The sequence below is a fragment of the Lithobates pipiens genome, unplaced genomic scaffold, assembly GCF_037356315.1.
Source record: "Lithobates pipiens isolate NorthernLeopardFrog02 unplaced genomic scaffold, aLitPip1_a1.2 Scaffold_18, whole genome shotgun sequence".
Lineage (NCBI taxonomy): Eukaryota > Metazoa > Chordata > Amphibia > Anura > Ranidae > Lithobates > Lithobates pipiens.
In genome coordinates, this window is record NW_027507758.1 from 36,805,944 (window position 1) to 36,815,943 (window position 10,000).

Below are 10,000 nucleotides of genomic sequence, written 5' to 3' on the forward strand. Positions count from 1 at the left end.
TATATATTCATTTCTATTGCTGTGAAAAAATCTAAAATATTGAAAATATATAGATATCTTTTGGCAATTTACATGAAAAAAATGAGGTTATATACAGTATGTATATATATATATATATATATATATATATATATATATATATATATATATAAAAGACTAGCCTGTGCCTTGTCAAAACATTGAAATAAAATGCTCACTTTGCATTCACATATCAATTACCCATGAGTTACGCTTTGGACTATATATATATATATATATATATATATATATATATATATATATTTTTTTTTTTCTTACCTTTGTATTTAATTATAGGTGTACTGTCCCTTTAAAATATTATATAAAATATATATATATATATATATATATATATATATATATATATATATATATATATATATATTTTTTTTTTTTTTTCTTACCTTTGTATTTAACTATAGGTGTAGTGTCCCTTTAATATATATATATATATATATATATATATATATATATATATATATATATATATATATATATATATTTTTTTTTTTTTTTTCATTGCTGACTGTTTTGTTTTTTCCGTAAACAAATTAAATAACAGGGCTAAATTTTGGCACAATAGTAGGTCCAGGAAAGCCGAAAGGGGCCTCCATAACCCTCTGGGGCTATTAACTCCCCTAATGCCAGCTGTACACATATATGTGGCTACAGTGCTTTTATGTTGTCCTGCCACATATGTGTATACAGCAAGAGAAAATTGTAATAAATAAATATTTAAAAGTAAAATTAATATAAAATAAAATAAAAAAAAACAATGACACCCCCACCCCCCCAAAAAAAAGCATTGTAAAAAATAATAACTAAAAAAATATAAATTGTAAAATGTAATAACTAAAAAATATAATGTAATTGTAAAAAAAAAAAAAAAAAATACTGACACAGTCCACGCCTCATCAGTGCCACCTATCAGCAGTGCCCAATGCCATCAGTGCTGCATATTAGTGCCACTATCACATGAAATTAAAAAAAAAGTATAGGTGATCGTTATCGGTGAGTACTTGAAAAAAAAAGTATCGGTACTTGTACTCGGTCTTAAAAAAAGTGGTATCGGTGCAACCCTAGTTGTTTTACAAAGTGATCATTTACAATTACTTTAATAATATCCATAGAACCAACCCCTATATATCTAATTTTAGCCAAAATATTCAGGTGCCATCTAAAAGCGGGTAACCCGGCTAGAGACAAAATAAAAAGAGGACAGCCCTGCCATATGTTGAGTAAAACTCTCCTTTACTCAATGACACCTTTTTTTTTAGTTAAGGGGTTGCATGACCGTTAAAGTGCTCTATGAAACATCTTGCATGTGTATGGAGGATCTCAGTGAAGTCCTCTTTCCATTCACTTCTCAGGACTTTTGCTGTAATCAGATGGCATCTTTCAGGAGGGCGATGTTTTATTGAGCACCCTCTCATCACAGCGAGTATCTGGCTGGCTAACCCTATGAGGACTGGAACTGGAACATGCAAGAGAACGACTTAAACTCCTTTGAAACCAGCAAACTTTTGTTCTTGTTTCAATAAAGGATTGATTGCTGGAGCATTAAGCAGCCTAATACAATCTATAGAGGATTTGAAACAGTGAGATGTTGCCTGTAATGTGATTCAATTTTACAGTTTATTTTTTCTTAAGTACCAAAACACAAAAAAAAGACGCCGCTGCCTAAATTCCTGCTTGGGCTTTCGTTTCTTCAGCGGCTTAAAGTGAGTTAAAGGGAAATTATCGGGTGTGTCAGTGCAACTTTATATAGATCAGCTTTCGTTATTAATAAACGGGATTTATTTAACTGCTTGCCGATCAGCGCACACAGATATACGTCGGCGAAATGGCACAGGCAGGCAAATGGGTGTACAGGTATGTCCCTTTAAATTTGCCACCTATTGGGCGCCACCACACGCCGCGGGAGTGGTGGCCCAGAGCCCAGACAAACATGCCCCCCCCAAAAAAAACTGAGCACTAATCTTTTTCACCCCCCCCAAGCATAAATTCCCCATCCTCCCAGTGCAAATCTGCTCCCCTGCTGAAATCCCCCCTCCCAGCACAAATCTTTACCCCCCCCCAAATCCCCCCAATTCAAATGCCCCCCCCCCAAAAAAAAATCATTCCTCCTAGCACAAATTCTCTAACCCTAAAATTGCCCCTCCCAGTACACATCTTCCCCCCCCCCACCATTGCAAATCCCCCCTTCCAGCACAGAGCCCCCCAATCATCCCTCCCTGCACAAATTTTCTTCCCCCATTGCTACTCCCTGTAAATATTAGCATATCCCCAAAATTCCCCTCCTAGAATAATACTTACTCTCTGCTGCCCCCCAAATCCCCCTTACCAACACAAATCCCCTCCCCCCAATTTCCTTGTGGCGCCCCACCCCCTCACATGATATCACAGTGTCCAGAGCAGCCGCTCCTCCTGCCCACCCCTTGTCCCTGCCCTGCCCGCGGGTCCTGGGAACTCGATGTTCGCCGGCAGCCCGCGATTGCGGTGAGGAGAGATAGAACGGGGAGATGCCTATGTAAGCAAGGCATTTCCCCCTTCTGCCTAGTGAAATGCAGAGATCTACTGCTTCCTGTGATCAGGAGCGGTGATCGCTGTCATGTCCTAGGTAGCCCATCCCCCCACAGCTAGAATCACTCCCTAGGACACACTTAACCCCTTGATCACCCCCTAGTCTTTAACCCCTTCCCTGCCAGTATCATTTACACAGTAATCAGTGCATTTTTATAGCAAAAGTGGCCGATGTGTCCGCCGTAATATTGCAGTTCCGAAAAAAAAAAAAATCACAGATTGCCGCCATTACTAATAAAAAAAAAATAATAATAATAAAAATGCCATGAAATTATCCCCTATTTTGTAGACACAATAACTTTTGCACAAAGCAATCAATATACGCTTATTACGATTTTTTTTTTACCTATAATATGTAGAAGAATACGTATCGGCCTAAACTTTTTGGGGGATATTTATTATAGCAAAAAGTAAAAAATATTGCTTTTTTTCAAAATTGACACAGAAGGTGTTTTTACCATGCATGCATAGAATACATGCAATAATGTCGGGATCCGACCCAGATGCCTGACCAGCTGCTGGCTTGGCCTCTCATTGCGCTGTTGAGAGACTGAGCTCCACAGCCCAGGGCTCCAGTGAGCGCTGGAGGGGCAGAGCACAGTGCTGATGGCTAACAGTCACCGCTCTGTGCTTAGAGCGGACCAGAGAACTGAGCGATCAGCGGTCTTTGAACACTCAGTTCTTAGTGTAGAGCTTGTGGGAGGACAGCAGCAGCATTGGATCAATGCTGCAGCCATCAAGGTAAGCATGTATGTTTGTTTGGTTTTTTGTAAACCCGCACTTCTCTTTTAACAACCATTTACAGCAGAAAGCTGTCATGTATACCAGTGCTAGTAATACCGAGCCTTAAATTCATCCATAGCTACCAGCCATAAATATAGATATGATTGCTGCTGGGTAAAGGTCAGTTGCTATAGATATTGCACTTTGCAGCTCATCAGTGCTTTTATTATTAACCACTTCAGCCCTGGAAGATTTTACCTCCTTCCTGACCAGAGCACTTTTTGCGGTTCGGCACTGCGCCACTTTAACTGACAATTGCGCGGTCGTCCGACGTTGCACCCAAACAAAATTGACGTCCTTTCTTCCCCACAAATAGAGCTTTCTTTTGGTGGTATTTGATCACCTCTGCGTATTTTTATTTTTTGTGCTATAAACGAAAAAAGAGCAACAATTAAAAAAAAAAAACACTTTTTTTTTACTTTTTGCTATAATAAATATCCCCCAAAAATATATATAAAACAATGTTTTTCCTCAGTTTAGGCCGATATGTATTCTTCTACATATATTTGGTAAAAAAAAATCGTAATAAGCGTACATTGATTGGTTTGCGCAAAATTTATAGTGTCTACAAAATAGGGGATATTTTTATGGCTTTTTTATTATTATTTTTTATTAGTAATGGCGGCGATCTGTTTTTATTGGGATTTATTTATCTATTTTATTGGAATTTATTTATCAATTTTTATTGGGACTGTGTGCTTGCCTGCTATCCCTGCCTCTTAAAGGGGACATACAGGTACGCCCATTTTCCCACCACTGCCATTGTGCCGACATATATCGGCGTGCAGAGGTTGGCAAGTGGTTAATAATACATACATATATATATATATATATATTTTTTTTTTTTTTTTTTTTTTTACTGAGTTTAGTGTCACTTTAAACACACCCAACTTTTTGAGATGGGAATGAGGGACACCTATCAGCAAAAGTATGCAGGTATAGGACATGCCCCTTGTTACGCCCCCTTAAAGGAGAATTGTACAAAAAGTAAAAGATTGGTTAAACCCAGAACTTTTTTTTTTACCACTAATATTCCTTTCTATTTTTTGGGAATTTACAAATGCAGCAATTTACAAATCTTATGAGAGGTTTAGCACTAGGTAACACTCTTTGATAGGTAAAAAGTGCATTTTTTATACATCTATATGGATCAGACCGAAATGAGGGACAAAATGAGGGACAGAGGGACATCGCTCCAAATCAGGGACAGAGGGGCTTTGCTCCAAATCAGGGACAGAGTAACATTGCTCCAAATCAGGGAAAGAGGGGCATTGCTCCAAATCAGGGACAGAGGGGCTTTGCACCAAATCGGGGACAGAGGGGTTTTGCTCCAAATCAGGGACAGGGGTACATTTCTCCAAATCAGGGACAGAGGGGCTTTGCTCCAAATCAAGGAAAGAGGGACATTGCTCCAAATCAGGGACAGAGGGACATTGCTCCAAATCAGGGACAGAGGGACATTGCTCCAAATCAGGGGCAGAGGGACATTTCTCCAAATCAGGGACAGAGGAGCTTTGCTCCAAATCAAGGAAAGAGGGGCATTGCTCCAAATCAGGGACAGAGGGACATTGCTCCAAATCAGGGGCAGAGGGACATTTCTCCAAATCAGGGACAGAGGGGCATTGCTCCAAATCAGGGACAGAGGGGCATTGCTCCAAATCAGGGACAGAGGGGCATTGCTCCAAATCAAGGACAGAGGGACATTGCTCCAAATCAGGGACAGAGGGACATTTCTCCAAATCAGGGACAGAGGGGCATTGCTCCAAATCAGGGACAGAGGGACATTGCTCCAAATCAGGGACAGAGGGACATTGCTCCAAATCAGGGGCAGAGGGACATTTCTCCAAATCAGGGACAGAGGAGCTTTGCTCCAAATCAAGGAAAGAGGGGCATTGCTCCAAATCAGGGACAGAGGGACATTGCTCCAAATCAGGGGCAGAGGGACATTTCTCCAAATCAGGGACAGAGGGGCATTGCTCCAAATCAGGGACAGAGGGGCATTGCTCCAAATCAGGGACAGAGGGGCATTGCTCCAAATCAAGGACAGAGGGACATTGCTCCAAATCAGGGACAGAGGGACATTTCTCCAAATCAGGGACAGAGGGGCATTGCTCCAAATCAGGGACAGGGGGACATTTCTTCAAATCAGGGACAGAGGGGCTTTGCTCCAAATAAAGGAAAGAGGGACATTGCTCCAAATCAGGGACAGAGGGGCATTGCTCCAAATCAGGGACAGAGGGACATTGCTCCAAATCAGGGACAGAGGGACATTGCTCCAAATCAGGGGCAGAGGGACATTTCTCCAAATCAGGGACAGAGGGGCATTGCTCCAAATCAGGGACAGAGGGACATTGCTCCAAATCAGGGACAGGGGGACATTGCTCCAAATCAGGGACAGAGGGACATTGCTCCAAATCAGGGGTAGAGTGGCATTGTTCCAAATCAGGGACAGGGGGACATTGCTCCAAATCAGGGGCAGAGGGGCATTGTTCCAAATCAGGGATATTGGTCCAAATCAGGGATAGAGGAGCTTTACTCCAAATCAGGGACAGACTGGCATTGCTCCTAATCAGGGACAGAGGGACAGTTCCTCCAAATCAGGGACAGCTGGGAGCTATGCTTTAAACCTCCTCGTCCTATGCTCCTATTGCTACTATATGAAAAAAAAATTAAAATACAGCAACAATAATACAACGGACTGCATCACTCATAGCGATCTGTGATGACTGATTAGTAAATGGTCTGGCTGTGTCAGTGTACTTTGTGCTTTATATGATCCTCCTCGTGTCACTGTGATGATCAGACATGCCTCTGATGTACTCCATATGCCTGACAATGACTAATTCTGCCCACAAGAGCGAATGTGGATCAATCGTCATCTCAGCACAGGAATCATTGGCTGCGCCCAGCGCCTACAGCGCCGCTTGTGTAGCGGAGAGGAGCGCCCAGCCCCGAGTGTAACCAGTTCAGCACCACCGCTCCGGACAGCGACTCTCCCCCCTTGTCGGTCCCGACCGCCCCGCGCTCAGTACAGCCCCCCCACCCCCCTCATCCCATCCCTTCCCTGCAGACTGAATGCAATGATTGCACAAGCAGGAAAACACGAACATCACGTCGCTTTGCTAAAGATCCCATTGTGATCACAGCAAACCCTATTCCAGGAGCACCCCCTCCCTTACCCTTCTCCCTCCCTTACCCTTCTCCCTCCCCCTCCCTTACCCTTCTCCCTCCCCCCTCCCTTACCCTTCTCCCTCCCCCTCCCTTACCCTTCTCCCTCCCTTACCCTTCTCCCTCCCCCCTCCCTTACCCTTCTCCTCCAGAGTGTGTGCCGATCCGCTTCAATCGTCTCGTGTATTGCAATGCCCCCCAAACAAGTTTCTCCAGCCCATACCGACAAGATGTAACCCTATTGGAGCACAAGGCGGCGCAACAGCACATTGAATAATAAAAAAAAAAAAAAAATGAAAGCTTCAGCCATGTGTGCTGATGCAGCTTGGCTTACAAGGGGTTAAGGAGATGTGTAGAAGTTTTCTTTCTTTCTTTTTCTTTTTTTTTATATTCCGGAGATCTTGGAACATTTGATCTATAGCCATAGCAAGGGGAATAAATGCTACTTCTGGCTGCATGCAAAAAAAAAAAAGGAGCTCCTGAAAATTGAGCAGCACATGCTTCTTTCCCCCCTTCTCTCCTTCTTCTAGGTGTGTAATACCAGCAGAGGAAATCAGAAAAGAGGAATTTTTTTTTTTGCACATCCTTTTTTTTTTTTTAACTCTGCCTCCCTCGTTCACATAGGCTCTTCCTCTGCATTGCATCCAAAGCTTCAGTGATTTGCTGTTTGGAGACTGCAGATTTGCATAGGGCTTGAGATCGGAAGCATATTCTTGTTGGCTGATTCTTTCATAAGGGTGCACTATCCTCTGGAAAACATCCTCTGCTATTACTGTTAATAGACCACTCAGATGGCATTGGTGGTTGGTGGTGGTGGTGGTGGAGAGGTGGGGGGGAAGAGGATGGCTGATGATGGAGTAGCTTGTGGTTTGAGTCTGCTCTGTTGGAAGTAGCTCCACTCAATGCAGAATTTAGGAGAGCACATCAATTTCTATTCCTCAGCAAGCTTGTAGGAAGTGGCTTTTTTTCTTGTCTTTTTCTTTTTTTTTTCTTCTTCTAACTGTGGATATCCTTGTGGATTATTATGGCTGCGATGCATCTAGAGGAAATCCCTTTAAGGCTGCTAGTTTTGCAAAGTATGGATCGTTAATTGAAAGCTGCTCCTCAACTTGTCACCTCTTCTGATCCTGAAGAGGATCAAGCCACAGAAGATCTGTTCTCCCAGCTCTTGCTTTTTTTTATTTATTTATTTTTTATTATTATTTTTTTTCCTTATGTGTTTGGCTGGGGATTGCTGTTATGGGACCAGAAAACTGAAGGGGAGAATTAAGTAAAGGAGGGCAATAGGAGACTTCTTCATCCATTGCTAAGGAAGGAGGGAGACATCCAAAAGGAGAACGTGGTGGAGACTTCTTCACCTAAGACATCCAAAGGAGAACGTGGTGGAGACTTCTTCACCTAAGACATCCAAAGGAGAACGTGGTGGAGACTTCTTCACCTAAGACATCCAAAGGAGAACGTGGTGGAGACTTCTTCACCTAAGACATCCAAAGGAGAACGTGGTGGAGACTTCTTCACCTAAGACATCCAAAGGAGAACGTGGTGGAGACTTCTTCACCTAAGACATCCAAAGGAGAACGTGGTGGAGACTTCTTCACCCAAAACATCCAAAGGAGAACGTGGTGGAGACTTCTTCACCTAAGACATCCAAAGGAGAACGTGGTGAAGACTTCTTCACCCAAGACATCCAAAGGAGAACGTGGTGGAGACTTCTTCACCCAAGGCACCCAAAAGGAGAACGTGGTGGAGACTTCTTCATCCAAGACATCCAAAAAAAGAAGGGGTTGGGGTGGGGGGGCTAAGACCCCAGTGGTGCTGGTATGGAGCTGTGAATTGGAAACAAAGGTTCGGTGGAGGATTGGGGGGTGGGGGGAATAAAAAAAGTTTGTCCTGGGGAGGGGGGGTTGCCTCTCTGACTGCCTCCATGCAGGGGCACGGGCAGCAGCGGCAATTGCCTTATTGGAACTTATGCTGTGACCCGGGCCCTACTGGCACCGGCCCCCGCCTGGCCATGTGGATACTGCCCCTTACCCTCAGCGGGCTCATCGGATTGACCTGGGGGGCATCTAATCTAGGATCTCATCATATTCACCACTTCCATGGAGCAAAACATGTCTCAGCGCCCATTGCAATCTACAGGTCACCTGCATCCTTAAGGGGAGGAAACGGTGGGTCTTCTTTATTTTCTTTCACTTGGTGCCTGCTTAACATGCATTAAAACTGTCACTGTAGATTGCTTTTCTTTTTTGGGGATAGCTTGGAGGCTCCCTGGCTGTGAACAGGTTAATAATGTTTTACTACTGTCACTGTAAATGCTATTCGTTTTGGCTAGCTTGCAGTCTTGTACTTGGTTGTGAACAGGTTAATGATGCACTACAACTGCCACTGTAAAACGGCTCCCCCCTTTTTTTTTTGGTTAGCTTGGAGGCTTGCACCTGGTTGTGAACAGGTTAATAATACACTACAAATACCACTGCAGATGCTTTTCTTTTTTTTTTTTGTCTGGCTTGGAGGCTTCCACCTGGCTGTGAACAGGTTAATGATGCACTACAACTGCCACTGTAAATGCTTTTCTTTTTTTGGCTAACATAAAGGTTTGCACCTATATTAACATGTAATGATACACTACAACTGCCACTGTAAATGCTCCCCTTTTCTGGCCAGCTTGGAGGATTTTACCTGGTTGTGAACAGGTTAATGATGCACTACAACTGCTACTGTAAATGCTTTGCTTTTTTGGGGGGCTAGCTTAAAGGGTTGCACCTAGTTATTAACAGGTTAATGATACACTACTCCCATCACTGTAAATGCTCTCCTTTTCCTGGCCAGCTTGGAGGTTTCACCTGGTTGTGGACAGGTTAATGATGCACTACACCTACTACTGTAGATGCCTTTCTTTTTTGGTTTGCTTGGATGTCTTCCACCTGGTTATGAACAGGTTAATGATGCACTACAATTGCCACTGTAAATGCCCTCCTTTTTTGGCCAGCTTGGAGGTTTCACCTGGCTGTGAACAGGTTAATGATGCACTACAACTGCCACTGTAAATGCCCTCCTTTTTTTGGCCAGCTTGGAGGTTTCACCTGGCTGTGAACAGGTTAATGATGCACTACAACTGCCACTGTAAATGCCCTCCTTTTTTTGGCCAGCTTGGAAGTTTCACCTGGCTGTGAACAGGTTAATGATGCACTACAACTGCTACTGTAAATGCTTTGCTTTTTTTTGGGCTATCTTGATGGGTTGCATAGTTATTAACAGGTTAATGATACACTACTCCTGCCACTGTAAATGCTCTCCTTTTCCTGGCCAGCTTGGAGGTTTTACCTGGTTGTGAACAGGTTAATTATGCACTACAACTGAAACTGTAAATGCTTTGCTTTTTTTGGCTAGTGTGAAGGCTTGTACCTAGTTGTTAACAGGTTAATGATATACTAGAACTGCCACTGTC

General features: G+C 43.0%; 1 protein-coding gene across 35 annotated transcripts in view; it reads left to right on the top strand.

The window, feature by feature from the left end:
* NRXN1 (neurexin 1) overlaps positions 1 to 10,000 on the top strand; it is a 1,923,519-nt gene that overhangs the window by 1,360,496 nt on the left and 553,023 nt on the right. Inside the window, exon 1 of one of the 35 annotated variants that reach the window (XM_077485586.1) lies at positions 7,157 to 8,720. The exons of 31 other annotated variants lie outside the window; for them this stretch is intronic. In XM_077485586.1, the coding sequence (XP_077341712.1) occupies positions 8,477 to 8,720 (244 nt within the window). In that variant the 5' untranslated portion in view covers positions 7,157 to 8,476. Of the gene's footprint in view, positions 1 to 7,156; positions 8,721 to 10,000 lie in introns of those variants that run through there. 3 more of the 35 variants (XM_077485587.1, XM_077485584.1, XM_077485585.1) reach the window with 3 other exon arrangements.